At 37.8% G+C, this 17,104-nt stretch overlaps 1 protein-coding gene and 1 long non-coding RNA gene across 4 annotated transcripts in view; one reads left to right on the plus strand and one right to left on the minus strand.

The window, feature by feature from the left end:
• The first annotated feature begins 1,608 nt into the window (after positions 1-1,608).
• On the plus strand, positions 1,609-16,225 carry LOC116306295 (uncharacterized). 3 transcript variants are annotated; one of them, XM_089024133.1, is made up of 9 exons: positions 1,609-1,710; positions 8,004-8,143; positions 9,889-9,915; positions 10,242-10,304; positions 10,791-10,880; positions 11,973-12,062; positions 12,638-12,724; positions 13,423-13,635; positions 14,549-16,225. In XM_089024133.1, the coding sequence occupies exons 2-9, from the start codon at positions 8,045-8,047 to the stop codon at positions 14,732-14,734; spliced, it is 855 nt and encodes a 284-aa protein (XP_088880259.1). In that variant the 5' UTR covers positions 1,609-1,710; positions 8,004-8,044; the 3' UTR covers positions 14,735-16,225. The 3 variants fall into 3 exon arrangements, with proteins under 3 accessions (XP_088880259.1, XP_088880257.1, XP_088880258.1); XM_089024131.1 differs by lacking the exon at positions 1,609-1,710 and adding an exon at positions 4,863-5,677; XM_089024132.1 differs by lacking the exons at positions 1,609-1,710; positions 10,242-10,304 and adding an exon at positions 4,863-5,677.
• Positions 14,626-17,104, minus strand: part of LOC148905182 (uncharacterized) — a 34,086-nt gene continuing 31,607 nt past the window's right edge. The window contains exon 3 of the long non-coding RNA XR_016118710.1: positions 14,626-14,755. This is a non-coding gene — a long non-coding RNA (uncharacterized LOC148905182). The remainder of the gene's footprint in view (positions 14,756-17,104) is intronic.

Raw genomic sequence — 17,104 nt, forward strand, 5'->3', positions numbered from 1 at the left:
TAACGCTATTGGACAGAATACGAATACAAAGGGCCCCTTAGGGCTTCGTTAAAGGGCCACTTGGACGAAAATCGTTCCAAAATTAAAACTCTTTCATTCGAGCTGGAACTTTGCTGAAATAATCTTGAACACATTAAGAACCTCTCACTGAAATATCTTTCTAATATTCGAAAAGGAAGGGCCAAAATTTTACGATTTATTTTCGTCCGCCATTAATTTTTTGACTCACGGCCAACGAGTCATTATGTACAGCAGTTTTACGCTGTGACGTCATTTACTCAACACCGTCATGTTAGCGTCGTTTTGACTATACATTTCTTGTTAGATTACCTGAAGTTTATTTGATGTTTTAAACGCGTTATCGTGAAAAGAAACTCTAAACAGACTTTTTTAAACCTTTGATACCTCTTCAAATATGATGGAAACTCCTTTGGACGCTCGCTTTGTCAATCCTGAAGAGTTAGAACCATAAGTTATAATGTATGAAGGTGAAGCCGAACTAGAAGAAGAAGCAATGCTTGGGAAGAGGTTTTCATAAAAATTCCTTACTTTCATTTCAATATTTGTATTTGCTACGTACTGTCCATGATATAAAGATCTTAAATTTGAAGTTTGAATGTAATCTAATAGTGATTGATGTTATGAAAACAACCGATTGCCTTTTGAATTCTGCGTTGTGATATAAAGATTTGTGACAATATACTTAGATCTATGTGCCGAATAATTTAGAATGTGAGCTCGTAATTCTCCTAGCTGATTTACTACAGAACGGTTATTATTTGCTTCAAAATGTTTATTATGCATTGAATAGGTACAAACATACGATTATCTAATATCATCTTTGTAATAGAAAATGTCAAAGGTTTCTTATTTATTACTCGCGCGACAGCGGCGTTTGTCACTCAGCTCGTAGATTTTTCTTTCATTGTGTCGGATGTCTCGCGGACCCAAATTGTGGGGTTGCTCTTTGCCCTTGTATGTAAATATACCTTGAAAAATTTTTATCCTTAAAATGATTCGAATAAATCCCGAATATCTCAGTCACTTCGCACGATGAAACCGCTAGAATCTCGTCCATGCGTCCTACTTTGTTGTGATTCTTGGCGTGCCGAGATGTATTGAAATTTTCGAATTATGATCGTCAGTATTATTGAAACTGAAAAACTTTCAGCGCCTAGACATTGTTTGGTCATATAGTAGTTAGGAAACCGAATGAAACATTATATATTTTCTGAATAAACCAAATAAACCGAGTTTTACGAACATGGCACATACATTACCCACCAATGTTTTGGTTTGGGTTGAGTAAATGACGTCATAAGTACTCGTGCCAGTCTTCTTGAGTCGAATTCTGTGATTCAAAGAAATTAATGGCGGACGAAAATAAATCGTAAAATTTTGGCCCTTCCCTTTCGAATATTAGAAAGATATTCCAGTGGGTGGTTCTTAATGTATTCAAGATTATATCAGCAAAGTTCCAGCTCGAATGAAAGAGTTTTAATTTTGGAGCTATTTTCGTCCAAGTGGCCCTTTAAGAGAGCTGTTAATTTGATAGACCCCAGACGTACGGCCATGCACCCTAAACCACTCCTTGCATTCCTCAGGAATGTCGGACGTGCTCTTGAAATCAAGCAAGAACGAATTATGGCTGGAAAAAGGAAATATTAAAAGACTTGATGATTGTGGTCTAGAGAAGACTAGAGGTCTTCGGTAAGAAAGAAAGAAAAAGAGAAAGAAAGAAAGAAAGAAAGTAAGAAAGAAAGAAAGAAAAAAAGAAAGAAAGAAAGGAATGAAGAATGGGCAAGAGGGCACACAAACAACAGACAAAATGAACGAAAATTTCATCAAAAAGAAAGAAAACCCCAGATTATTAGAAAAAAATAAACAATAAATAATCTGTCCATGGAGAATACGGGCTCGTTCAAAATACTTTTATGCGCATGCGTATTGAGATATACATACCAAAGGTCTCAATATCATCGAGAAGGGGTTAGCACGTGCCACCTACATGATATCATCAGTTTTATGTGCGTAGACAAAACGAAACATGTGCGAGTACCAAGCATGGTTTCACTCAGTCATCTTTGGCGGCGGAGCAGGAAAGGAACTGGGGATACTCCTTCATTGTTTAACCGATGAACTTTAACTTCTATTGTTCGCTAATTTGCTAGTTTCAGTGCGTTGTCCTTTTAGAGAGATTAGGCAACATCATTGGTCCACCCTGTACATCTCTTTATGCTAGGAACTGATTTTAAATCTTAGTCTAATGCATTCCTTGAACTCGAATCTCGATAGGATTTGAACCAAAAAATATAATTATCATGGTTGTACTTGGTTTTAGGCTCCGCGGGCACATTTGAGTTATATTTCAGGAAGTTCAGGACACTTTTTACTCAAGTCTACAGCTGCAGACGAAGCGAAAGCTATAAAAGAAGTCCAGAGTCAGTTCACCGCCAAAAATACTTTCCTGACAGATTTACGTAAGTCCATCAGAAATAATTAAATTGCTGTTGGTCAAATATTTTTCTAAGTAGTGTTGACATCAAGGCTACCATTAATCCTAGTATTCTGTTCCATGATATATTTATTGCATGGATATTTTCGTTCGTTAAGTGCCCTCTGTGTTCTGACACTGTCTAACCTTTCCATCCGAGTTGCGTCTGAGAAAGAACTTCTCTTTATACCAAAGCCAGATTTAAAAAAAATCCAGATTATCAAGTCAAGTTGTAATTGTACTGCCGGAGTTTGAGTGCAATCAAGACTGGAAGACATAAGAATAACTTTAAGTCAGTGCAAGTGGTCAGTTTTTACAACCAGCCGAGTAGCTCAATCTTAGACAGGGTGGAATAGATAATAAGCCCTTTCTAGTGGCTAATGATTGATTCCTATTTCATCGAGTGCCTGTAGCGTGCTCTCCCAGCGAGACTGACGATATGACGAGGTCTTCATCATAAAACAGTGATGATTGCAATACTTTATGACAACTTTGCACTCCTATTAAGATCTCTTCCTTGTTCTCTTTGGAGCGCGTTGTCAACCAGCAAAATGGCATCGGATGGAACAGCTAAAATTTCGATAAAAAAGAGACTTTACGGTTTTTACGCGTTTATTTTTTTAGCAACACAAGACGTTTCTACTGCAGCTGTGGCTGTCTTCTTCAAAATGATGAGGTAGTGAAAACGACCGTTAAGACTCTTTTGTTTTATTAATACCTCACGCGAAAGCCTAGAATCGTACTAGCTGAATCTTTGTTTGTTTTCATCTCTAATGATCATGGAACATATTCAATAAATATGATTTAGAAATATATAATAATTTTGGGAAATAAAATTTCACTGACATTTCATTCTATGAGATTTTTTTACAATTTGATCGACTATTTCACTGAACACGAACCACTCCTAATTCATTACATTACGGCAACAAAAGGTTTTAGAAATTAACAGCTGTGTCTTGGCTAATAAATCAAAGCAATGATGACGTACAAGTAAACATGTCGATCGACAAAGATCATCCCAGTTTGACCGTTAATTAATTCATGGCATTAAACCATTTTCTATTTAACATTAAATGATGTTTACATTAAATATTCAGTTTTTGTTTTATCTATATTCATTACATGCGTAACCATAGAGGAAGATTATAAAGCGAGGTAAATGGAGTGAAAAAATGACGGCTATTTGCGCGAGCCGAAACAACCTACGATGCGCGCTGGCTTCGCATGTAAGCGATTTAGTCGTTTTTGTTGCTGTTGTTTTTTTGTTTTTATTTTATTTTTTTTGTTTTTCTTTTTTCCTTTTTTCCTTTTTATTACAGTAACACAATATTTCCTGAAGATGGATCTAAGATCCGAAAGCTTGGAAAATAATCACTATATGTAGATGAAACAACAACTGAATATTTCATGACACCTACATTTTTATAAAGAAACCTTAGGTGTTTGTTTACATTATCTAAATAAACAAATCATTAATGTAAGTGTCTTGTTTTGTTAGTCTTAACTTTGCTCCATGAATATCAAACCTTATTTAGGAACTTGGTATAACTACAGACCTGATTGAAGTCGACAATAAAGCTCCCTGAATTCAGATAGTTTCACTGAAGAAACGCCATTTAAATTAGTAAATTAACATTGATAATATGGAAATTGGTATTCTTAGAATCAGTTAACGTGAAGGAATGTAATTAACAACGGATTTACCAAGATGAGGACGAAGTTTGCTTTTAATAATCTTGCTCCAAAGTACAACATCGCTCGAAACTATCATTTTCTATTAAAAACGTAATAGATATTTTATAATTGATCAGAATAATGATACATGATTTCCCGAGCATCAGTCGTTGTTGATCTTTGGATGGTTATCCCCAAAGAGTGTCATTCACGAGTTCTGCTTAGTTTCTTTAGATTTCCTTTAATTTTGACCCTTGTGCAAAAATGGTCTTGTGAGGTGGCTCGGTTGAGGTGGCTAATCTGTTGACCATTGAGAACCGCTGCGATGATCAGCTTAGCTGCACAAGTAAAAGTAACATTATCCAGTTATTTTAAAGGATGGCATCGCCTGTTCTAGTATTGGATATTCAGTACTAATAGCTAAACAAGTTCATAAGAACACTTTCTCCACCTTGTTGGCATCAATGCATCGTTGGCAAGTGAACTAGTACCATTGCTTGTTTTATGGAGTTCAGGGGCAAGCAAACATGATAAATGTGGAGTTTCTTTGTAATCGGGACTAAATTAGGAGTCCCCCTGATAACCTTAAATTGGTGTGGCCCTGAGTGCACGCATCTCATCTAGAGACACTTTAATCCTAATCATGGTTAAAAATGCATTTGAAAGTAGTCACTTGAAACCAAGGATGAGTTATGAAATCAATCAGTGGATCGAATATACCACTGGCACTTAGAGTTCTCATCAGTCCTTCTTGGGTAACGTGATTCGTTACATGTACTGTTAACTCATCACTAGATTCGAATGTTGTTGGTTCCGCGTTCTGATTATTGAAATGTCGGCAGCACTGGAAACTATTAGCAACTGGATAACACAATAGATTTCTTTGTAAATAGGCTTTAGAAGCAGTTACCGCCCTGCACGATCGATAGGCCCCACCATATTCATATGCGGATTGTGTGGATAGATTGATTTGTATGTACCCAAAGATCTGCATACAGCCGTTGATGACAAGGTCTTGTAAAATATAAAAGAAGAAAGAAAAGATGGCGGACTTTATAACGAAAAAGACGTCAATTGGCAGTAAAGTTTTACCGTCAAACGCTAATGAAAAAGATCCTTACTTTGTTTCGTACAAGGCACCGCGTTCTCTTATCATCAGCCCTGCGTTTGATCGCTTGAACGAGCCTTTAGGTACAGTAAATAGTCAAGACATTTCTACTGATACAAGAGAAGGGACACAGAAAGCTGGTCTAACAAACAGCACTAATGATCCTGCAGATTCTACTCTTCAATCACGTAACAAAACATCTCGAAGTGTTCGACAAGGCGGATGGACTTCCAGGAGGAGTTTAATAAAGGATTCTAACAATAACGTCCAGCGCATGAGATGCCAATTCATGGCCATGTTCAGTTTCGTATGCCTTTTATCGATAGGTTCGATATTGCTGACAATGCTTTTAATATTTGGAAAAGTTAAAGGAAACTGCTGTGCCGAGAGGATTAAAGGTATGCGAGACGGTATTTTTATTTGATACATCCATTTCATCCTTTACATTCATTTGGGGCTAAGCCTGTTGCTTAATCATCAAATAACGACTTTATAAGATAGAAGAAGGTCAAGGCAAGTGCAGAGCTTAAAGCTATTGCACAAACCAAAAAAAACATCCTTAATTAACTGAACAATAACCTCATTTATCCGTTCAATAGGCTGAAGATCTCTAGTCCGCTGACTAAATGTCGGAAAAATTACAATATCAAGGTTTAAATTTTAGATTTGATCTGACTACCGACAAAGAAGAAAACTACTGAATGTCGTACAATTTTAATCCTTGTCTTAGCATCATCTTTCACTCGAAGCAAATCTATATTCAAAGGGAGTTGACTATACTAGTACGTTTCTCTTGCCTTCTCGTTCAATTTCCTTTGTATTTAATCACTCCAATACTCCAATTATTATTTCAACACCAAGTATTTGTTCGCATCAGGTTTTGGTCCGATAACGAGTTTGAATCACTGCAACATTCCATATTTAGTGTCGAGGTATTTGGTCAAATAAAATCGCTTAAGAAACCACTACGTACAAGCAGATTCCTTTCAGCTAGAGGCAAAAGAAAAAAATAATTTCTGCACAATTGATTCTAATTATATTGATAATAAGATTACTTGATACCTTAGTAGAACCCATTAATTATTGGCTATGATCACATACTCAAAATAACTACTACTCAAGTGGAGTATTTGCAGCTCGTCATTGGGTCGATGGAGAAAATATTTGCGGAAGTCGGTATGAAATCGATTTTTAAAATCTGTCAATGAAAAATGTCGGGCAATTTTAATTGACTTAGATTATTAAATGGTATACAAGAATTCAAATCGCGATCATTAGAACGATGAATGATCCAACACTTAGTGATCAATAGATGATCAATACATGCATCGAGGTCTCAAAAGTGACGTCAACATGTTTCATCCAATCAAGCCCATGTTTCTTAGACTTGATTTGGTTGGTGGGAGGCGGAATTATTTGCTCCACTTCTTTAAGTCATATGTCTTTTGAAATGTATGTCTTAATCCGGCCTTCATTATTTGTGACCTGCGACGGGGGAGGAGTGGGGAGGGTGGGTCTCACTACATTTCTTACGACGTCATAAGGATTAACTGATCTCCCCCATGAAAAATCATCAGAATTTTTGTACGATCCTTACTCGGCAATAGTGGTTGCTAATCTCTCATTGTGCTACTCCCGTCCCCCCCTTAATAACACCTGTCATCAGTTATATGGTTGATCCATCCTCCAGTTCTCCAGTTCTCCAAAACCTTGTGATTCCCATAAATCCTACGACCCCCACCCATTTTATTACGTTTCTCCTTGACTTGGGCTAAACACTTCCAACATCGCTTTTTTATTGAATGATTGTATCTGATGGTTGTGTACATATTTGACAAAGACTCAGGCAAGATTACACTGTAAAGCATTAAAGGATTTATGGATTTACTAAGAAATCTATTCTTAGAACTCTTAATTAGTTGAGTGGAAGAAGTCACGAAATTCATATCACTAAACTAATTATAAAATCTTTAATAAGTGTCATGCTCTAGTATATCACCATCCAACACTTCTGATTGGATGGAGCCTTGGATACTCTCTCTGACCCTGATATCAGGTCAAGTTTACAAGCTATCGAGAATAGTCCTCTTCACGGTTCCCTGCGCCATCTTGAAAGGTAGCCGGGCCTTCGCATCGAAGCGAGAGGAACGGTGAGCTTGCAATGATAGAGACATGTGAATAATTGTCCAAGGTGTTAAAAAAGGTCTCTATCATTGCAAGCTCACGGTTCGTCTCGCTTCGATGCAATTAAGGCCCGGCTACTTTTCAAGATGGCACAGGGAACCGTGTGAAGGGGATTATTCATGGTTCCGGCTCAGACCGTAGCAAACCAATCACAATTGCAGCAGTTTTTCAAGTGAAATGAAAATCTTGTCACAAAAACAACTACGCAGTATTCTATTTTTCTATTCTTCTATTTTCAAGTGATATTAAACAAAGTGAAATGAAAATCTTGTCACAAAAACAACTACGCAGTATTCTATTTTTCTATTCTTCTATTTTCAAGTGATATTAAACAAAACGAAATTAATTGTCCGCGAACAAATCAGAGTTTTAACTTCCCAGATATATTCTAGTCGATTGGTTGAGATTATGGGACATAGCATGCGCAAAACTGGTAACTACGGGCAGCGCAACCATAAATTGGTTGAAGCTATTGTAATCAAATCAAAGACGATATCTTTTTCAATTATTAAAATACGTATCATCATACATTCCATGCAGGTGCTGCACCAGAGACCAATAAACAGACAGCTGATGAGAGTATGGACAGCAAGTTGAATGGCATGAAGAAGACAATCACAGTACTGGAACAGAATCTAACGACCTTGAATGTACTGGAACAGAAACTAACGACTTTGAACGTAAGCCGGTCCTGTCCACACGTATCCGAAAACGCGATTTTGTATTCCGTTTTCGAAGAAATTCTCATGTACACATAGTGCCTTTCGAATCTTCTTCGCCCGTCCACACGTATCCGTTTTCGAAAAGTTGCGTAAGTGGCCGGTATACTATTCACCGGATCTGAAGTGTATAATGAAGGCCAATTCGCAAAAGGGAAAATTCCGTTTTCAAAAACATCCAAATACGTGTGGACGAGGCCTCAGTCAACGCAAACAATGCTGAAATGATCGGGTGTCGTTAATGGCTTTATGTGCCAATTAAAGACCTGGTCTGGAAGCATAAAAGCTTACGTCATAATGCTATCTTTAAAGTTTACTCTTGATGTAATGAACCACAGGCGGCCCAGGCTTAATGTTTGTTCACACTTTCACAAATCGTCTCAGACCGAGCTTATTCGGAATCAATTTATTATAAACTTTTTGCGTTTAAACTAAATTCAGTTTAGATCGATCGTTAGTTAACGCTAATGGCTTTGAGCGCATACTCACTCCTTTCCATGTGGGATGCATTTAGTAAAACTAAACGGAACGCGCATCATAGTAAATGTTTTTCCAATTTCAAAGATTATCTGCTATGAAAACATGATTTTGGCATATTTACTTTTTGATTCATTGAAAAAGGACCATACTTCCAGACATCGAGTGCCGAACCGTCGTATGGCAGCGCGAAGCATTTACGGCTACGCCGGAGATTTCGACCCCGACACCGCTATCCAGAGATTTACAGACTGATCAGGAAGCTCGGCCGAAGCCTAAGGGAGAGGTTAGTCGGCCCCTAGACCGTAGATGATTAACCCCTTGCTATGACCAGCAAACTCAAAAATAATGATTATGACGCTAATGGCTTTGAACACATACTCACTCCTTTCCATGTGGGATGTGTTTAGTAAAACTAAACGGAACGTGGATCATAGTAAATTTGACCTGCTTCAGTTATCTGCTACGCACAGTAGATGTCTATTGACTGTCTAGTGCCTACTAGTGTCTATTATGCCTATTTATACACAATAGATGTGTATATTCTGCATCATATCGCACCTTACTAGTAGCATACACACAGTGTACCGCTAGTGAATGATGTCAAAAAGTAAAACTTCGAACGACAAGGACGTTTTGTCACCTAAAAGCAAGTATGAATATGCTGGAAAATTCACGGAAGAAAAGCGTAATGAGAACAAAGAAGAGAGGAAAGAGTGGAACTAAATCTGCCATGGTTTAATGTAATCCTTACTAGTTTCCAAGCCTCTAGATATGTTGGCACTCACACGGTTTTGGTTAGACTACCTGTATTTTTTTGTACGTTTATGGTCGTTTATAGCTGTAAACGCCCTCGAGAACTGAGCTCGGATCGATCTCGGATCTATCTAAACTAGATCGATCTAAAATAGACCTAAAGTGTGAACGAGCACCTGCAAGAAATCGATCTGAGTCGATCGCGATCGATCTGAACTGAATTTAGTTTAAACGTAAAAGGTTTGTATAGACCCCTTGCAGCACTTTGAAATGCAGCTTATTCTGGGTGACGAAACAATAGGTTCAAGTCCTCAGGAGACTGGAATTCTTTACTTCAATAATTTACCCCACCTCTCCCTCCCCTACATAATGAACAATCATTTAACGTGGGTCATGTGTTGCAAACACACTGATGGCACGACAGCGCATGCGTTACAAATGATTAATCGATTAACGTGGTTTTCGTTTAACAGGAAGAAAAGATTCAAGAGACCCTAAAGGTAAGTAGAAGAAAAACAAAAGATATCATGCACTTTTACCAATTCAGACAATAATTAATCACCTCTTGGATGAACGACCTCAGCTGCAGGCTAGCAGTGTCACCTGTATTTACTTGGACCTGTCTCACGCGACATCCGATTGCTTCATGATGAATTTTCCTGTGAATCAGATTAATTCAATCGCTTTATGATGAGTTAATTATAAAAACTTTTACTTTTAAAAAAATTCTTATGGGTATTAACATGACTGCCGCGTAATGAAGGTCCACATATTGGGTTGTTTCAGGTGCATGTATTCACCTTTGTTTGTTTGTTTTTGATTGCAGACTCAATCATTGCAGCAAAAGTATGACAAACTGGAAAAAGAGTTTCACGCCCTGAAACAACAGGTGAAAACGTTTCCTATCAAAATAAATGTATTTACGTTACTGCCGTAGAATCCCGGTCATAAGGCCTGGCCTCGATCATATAACTTTTATAGGGGTCTTTTAATGAACTTATGACCGGAGTGGTTTATATCATATCTAGGATGGCCCATAATTTAAACATGCGCAATAACAGCAAGTACCTATAACTAGCCTGTTCACTTGTCAAATCATGCAGAATACAGTGGATATTAGCCATTCCGAGTTTAAGGAAAAAACTGGGTCGAGTTAGCATTGCAATGCATTTTGGGACATTTTAGGGAACACATTTTAGGGAACACGATAAAACGCCATCTTGGAAATATGTCCTATAACATAACCCCACAATGCACTGCAATGCCAATTAATTCGTCCCAGTTTTCGTCGACTTTGGGATAACTAAGTAAGAGTTAGTTACCGAGATAATAAATAACAATCCTGGCTGCTTCGAATTCTCTATCACATCTACAGGTAGAACTAAATCAGATGGCTTTGACCAACACATCAACAAAGGATTGCTGTCTTCAAGCAACTAAAGATATCATCAACCTCAAAAACAAGGTATACTGACAGTCAAAACATCATCAGATACCGAATAGAGCGTTTGCACTCACGTGACAAGGCAGCCATATTGGTGTTCCAAACAATAGAAACTTTCTGCACTGTTTTTTTCCCCCATAAAATAGAGTTCAATTCCTCGAGGTTAGAATACCAACATGGCCGCTGTAACGTCACGTGAAACGCGAATAAGATACAACAGTTTAAGAATATATACCGTCAATATACCGTCCAACCATTCTCTTTCTGACTTCATTGTTTTCGGTCTTTCTTTTATTAACGGCAACATTATTAACAATGATTGTCGCAAGACCAAAGAAATGCGGCTTATTCACCTATTGGGCACTCTTAGTCCCAACGGGATTAATGAACGCTTTATTTTCAACTAACCTTTTCTTTTGTCTTTTGATTGTTTGTTTTTGTTTCCTTGCCTACCTTGCTCTCATTGGTTTCTTTTGTCTTATTCTATCATATAAACACTCCTTTCTACCTCCTCTTTCTCTTTTACTTAGCGTCCGAAACGTCAGTAAGTTTTTCTTATCTTTTCACGGTGTATAATTTACCTTTTTATCATTACTATTCGTCAAATTAGTTTTTTTCCAAACAGCCTATAACATGTTATATTTACTCGTGACACATCATGGAATATCCCACTTGACACTTGTCACGGGGCTGCACGGCGGTACTCCATCAAAAGAGGGAGCTTATAACAGTGGGGGTCTCACTTTCACACTGAGAAAGTGGGGTTATAAGCTAAAGGAGGAGGGGGGTGGGGCTTATAACCGGAATTTCTGTGTGAAATCACGTCTATTTATTATCATAATTCAAGTACGCGGAATGACCGCAATTACCTACTAGCCTGTTCATTTGTCAAATCATGCTGAATACAGTGGATATTAGCTATTCCGAGGTTAAGGAAAAACCTGGGTCGAGTTAGCATTGCAATGCATTTTGGAGCGGTTTTAGTGGAAGAAAGAGACACCAATTCGCCCTGCTTTTTCCTCGACTTTGGAATGGCCAATTGAAGAAAGTGAATATCGAGATAATAAATAACACTAAATCCTGGCTGCTTCGAATTCTCTATCACATCTACAGGTAAAACTAAATCAGATGGCTTTGACCAACACATCGTCAAAGAATTGCTGTCTTCAAGCAACTAAAGATATCATCAACCTCAAAAACAAGGTATACTGACAGTCAAAACATCATCAGATACCGAATACAGCGTTTTCACTCACGTGACAAGACAGCCGTATTGGTGTACCAAACAATAGAAACTTTCTGCACAGTTTTGGCATAAAAATAGAGTCCCATTCCCCGAGGTTAGAAAATGTATTGTTCTGGTACACCAACATGGACGCTGTGACACGTCACGTGAAAACGCTTTAAAGAATAACATACAACAGTTCAGGTCAAACGTCGAACTTAACATGAGCCGAACATAATTGAAGCAATAGATAACAAGGCGGTATAATTTTATGTATTTAGGTTCGGCTCATGTGAAGTTCGACGTTTGACCCGACCCTGTTTGTGTAATAACATATGAACAACGAAAAATATAAGATATATAGAGGATATTGGACGCGCAAAGATACGAAATTTATCTTCGAGTGTTGAAAAGATCTCTCACGAGTGAGCGCGTTCGTATCCGCAAAGAGAAATATAGGTATTTTATAGATAAGTATATGATAAGAAAATTTATTTGTCTGTATAAGATCCTTTTTAATATTATAGCCTATCAATTTTTTATTCTTTTGTAGCTGAATATAACGACATTTGAAATGAGATCAACGGACCAGACTTTGCACAATACCATAATGCATATCAACACCTCTCTTACCGATCAGGTACGAAAACATATGAAAAATGTTTTGATATAAGAAATGCTGAGGTCAGAAAGACCCATGGGAAACTGAACACCGTTACACCTTATGCATACTAAACACGTTTCAGCACCTTTGAGTATTTAAATTGGTTACAAGCTCGATTACACTATAACTTTATCTCTAACCAGGTAATCATCTTTATATGGTATAGAGGCTTTGCACCATCACGTGACGGCAGCCATGCTAGATGGCAGGAACAAGACGACACAATTGTTTTACATGAGAAAGAATTCAATTCTCCAGAGCAAAGGGATTTTATTGTTCTGCCATCTAATCACAGGTAGTCCAAGCTGTATTATGGGCGAGGGCACGTGATGGTGCAAAGCCTCTATTGATTGTAAATGGTCGGGAACAACTGATTGAAATCCAAAGTATTATCATGTAAGGTTTTGAGCTTTAATTTGTATTTCCAAACAGCCTATAAAATGTTATGTATACTCGTGACACCCCATGGAATATCCCGCTTGACACTTGTATATTTTTTGTATACACACACTTCCTTTCTATATTTCATCCCATGGAACTTATATAGAAAATACAAATGCGTAGATTCAATGCGTAGCGACGAATTTAGAGCGGCTTTCCTGAATTCTGATTGGCTGTATTTTCTACGGTTTGGGATAAATACCTGAACTTAATGTATGTTTTTGTTTTACTAGATATCAAACGTCAGTAAGCAAGAAGGTCCAAGTGGTCCTCCAGGGTCGCAAGGTCCACCGGGGCCACAGGGACCACAGGGACCCCCAGGAATTCAGGGACCTGTAGCGAGTGGTGGAGCTAACTTGAGCTTATGTCAGTTTAAGATTGCGACTAGTACACCGGTCACAGCCAACAGCCTGGCAGAAACTGATCTCATATGGATGGAACCTAGTGTGAGTACTGTTCACTAGCCAACCAAACGGCCGACTAATACAACCCCAATTGACCGTACGACCAATTAAACGACCAGACTATTGACCTTTTCACCTAACTAACCATACACTCATCTACCCACACAACCAATCCATCAAACACACAACAATCTAACCATTTTACGGACAAACTAACAACCGATCAGCCCATTAACCTATACTCGCCTGTAGACACAGCACTCACCCGCCCGCCCATTCAACTGGCATCCCATCAACCAATCAAACAACAAACTAGCTCATTCAGCGCTCGCCTCTCACCAATGCGACCCGTGTTCGATCCGAGTAGAGTTGTTTGTTGGTTCTCTCCTGTGCTTCGAGGGTTTTTCGTCAGGTTCTCCTGTTTTCCTCTCTCAGCAAAGATCAACTTCTAAAATCGATTTAACAAATCGAAGTCAATTTTCTATGGGTCTGTACTGTAACATGAAATGACGTCAAAAATGATCCAAACTCGACAAGTCAGCTCACTGCAAAGTTTGGATCATTTTTGAAGTCATTTCATATTCGAATACAGTATGTTAATTATTGCTAATAATCGAAAAAATTTAACAAAAAGACAAGTAAATAGTTTGAAAAAGCCGTTTCATCCGCTCGCTCAGTGCGCGTGACGGATGTCTTAAGCACAAGCAGGTCTAGCCTCTAATCGAAAATGGTTCCAAGCCAATCAGCGCGCTGAGAAAGTTTCAAGTTATGGTAAAAGTCAAATTCGATGGAACGAGGCCCCAGGCTAGTTAGACACTGGCAATTATTAGTGCTAACCTCGTAAAAGAAGGATGATTTTCTACATTTTAGTGTTAACCAACCACAAGGAAGAGAAAACTTTATTTTCTTTTTTATTCTATTTTTAGTAACAAATTAATGTCGTTGACTTTTCCAGGGTAAAAGAATTGTCGGTGCTACATGTTCAACAAATGCTGCTCTAGAGTACAATTTCAACTCGTATACAAAACCTAGCGGTGAGCGAGTTTACCGATGCATGTGCAAAGGACAGTCATCCAAGTTTTCCTCGAGTACGGGGCAGATGTACTGCTATCTTAACTACTGGGAGTGTCCGCTGAACTGATCCACATCTAGGGATGGTAGTCTTGAAGGAATGAAATGGAATACAGAAGATACTATGAGGATTAATTCTGTATGGAAGATATTGTAAGAGCACGTCGTAGCAATAGACAGTTTTAGATTGACGTTTTTAATTTTCTTTCCGCAAATAGCAAACGTGACCACGGTGGCATCGTTTTCCTGTATTTTACTTTAGCTTTTGCAAACCTTCTCACCACATACGTCTTTCGTTTTTCTATAGCGCATGCAGTAAAACCATGAAATAAAAACAAAGTTGATACTGAGAAATAGTAGCTATTTAGTGACTAATAGTTGCTGTCATCCAACCAGAATCGAACATTTACTACGCCATATACAAATACACAAGAGACCATTTGTGTCTTTTGTGTAAAGAATGTTCTGGTTGAGTGATACGAACTATCAGTCACTAAATAGCTACTATTTGTCAGTATCAACTTTGTTTTTATTTCATGGTTTTACTGTATGTGCTCTACTACTTCAGTGGATTTTTTTGCGATTCCTTTTCAGTAATTCAAAATAATTTTTCACTGGTCAACTGACGTTTCACGTTTGCCGTGAACATAAATCTAAAACTCTAATGAAACTGGAAGAACGTCAAATCGCAAGTAATAATATTTATGCATATTTATTGTTATTTTGTGTCTAAGCTATAATTTTTTCAGTCATAAATTGTTATTATACACGCTTACGGAAGGTGCACCGTAAACAATACTCCAGTTTCCATTTTGTGCAGCATATTCATGTGTTCCAGTCAAGGTGCATGGAATTATTTCAATTTGTAGCGTTTAGTTGAAGTTGTGCACTTTTTACTTTAGCGTTGAGGATAACCCTGAGTAAATAAGTCTGTAATCACACAGCGGTAATTTGGAACTTGAAAATGATTGGTTTATGTAAGTGCGTCTGCTGGTCTATGCATTTTTATGAACTGGTATTGATGAAAGTGCGCATGCTCACAAGATCTATTTGTGGAAGTGCGCGTGAATGGAACAGTCCATTTATGACAATGCTCATATCATGCTTATAAGCATGCTCAGGACTGTTTTCGCTGTTCAACCATTGCGCGTACATGCTCATGGTATATTATCTATTGTTGCTAATGCGTATGATATGCATTATAATGATAATTATAATCTAATTTTTAATGAGCATGCGCACAGAATGCGGGCTGAGCAAACACACTAAACAAAAAGTGTGCATTCTTATAATATACATATCTGTAACTATATATATATGAAAAAAACATGAAAATATACTAGATGTAATTGATACCAGAGGTTACGTAATCATGACTAGATTGTGTTGACATGATCTTAAGCCATTCTTAGGATCCATTACGTTAGATAGATAGATAAGAAGCTTAATCATTCGCTATTTATTAGACATTCATACGTAGGTATATAAGAAATACTTTTCTGCCGCAGTTTGTAAAAATTTGTCTCTACAATTAATTACAATTAAACTACAGGTATTTATAGCTTGATGCCCGGGTCATGTTTAATTAATGTTAGACACACAGAAGCTGAAAAACTTTTTCTTGCATTGTTTCTGTTCTTCTTCCAGTTGACATGCGCCACTAGGAAATATCGTGCTTCTGAACATGAAGTGTACGGATTCAATGTGCACATAGCGTAGTTTTGTCCTGTGATTAGAATATGTATCTGGTTGTATCACATTGTTTGTTTTCTTCTTGACATGCGGCGCCACTCGGGAATATTGTTCTTCTGTCTTACGTATACGCATTTCACGCGCACATCCCGTAGTTTTATCCTGTGATTAGAATATGTATCTGGTTGTATTACATTGTTTGTTTTCTTCTTGACATGCGGCGCCACTCGGGAATATCGTTCTTCTGAGCATGACGTGTGTGCACTTAATGTCAGATCCTGTAGTTGTGTCCCAGCTGCATGTTGATTAGGGATGAAGTTGTAATTTATTTGTTAGTTACTAGTTTAGGGAATGTAGGGGTGGTGCGTATCGCAAAGTATGTGTCTTTGTTAATTGGTTTACGCCGGTTATATATCCCTTCTTCTGAACATGACGCATGCGCGTTAAAAGTACAGTTCATGCATTAAAACCATTCTCTATGTTGCAAGCCTGAATAAAAGCTACGGCATGACCTTACTATAGCGATAGTTATTATGTAGTTAGAGCTGTAAATGAGAACAAAACGAAAAGGAAAGAGAAAACCAGAGTCAAGCTCATAACGAGACTAATTTGTAAATTTATCTCCGTAACTATACTCTTACGTTATGTCAATACCATTCAACTACGGGAGCTGATTTGATTCGAAATAAGCTTATTATCATCACGTATATCCCACATAGTTAATATTTCGTTTTCAAGACCCCACAAG

This window comes from Actinia tenebrosa, unplaced genomic scaffold, assembly GCF_029948245.1.
Source record: "Actinia tenebrosa isolate PJP-AT-01 unplaced genomic scaffold, QUT_ActTen_1.0 PGA_scaffold8__29_contigs__length_14323225, whole genome shotgun sequence".
Lineage (NCBI taxonomy): Eukaryota > Metazoa > Cnidaria > Anthozoa > Actiniaria > Actiniidae > Actinia > Actinia tenebrosa.

Excerpts from the sequence above, each read along its gene's own strand:
- LOC116306295 (XM_089024131.1), top strand. The coding sequence starts at position 5,215 with ATGGCGGACTTTATAACGAAAAAGACGTCAATTGGCAGTAAAGTTTTA. Across the intron at positions 5,678-8,003 it reads CTGTGCCGAGAGGATTAAAG|GTGCTGCACCAGAGACCAAT; the intron begins GTATGCGAGACG and ends CATTCCATGCAG. Across the intron at positions 10,881-11,972 it reads TCATCAACCTCAAAAACAAG|GTAAAACTAAATCAGATGGC; the intron begins GTATACTGACAG and ends TCACATCTACAG.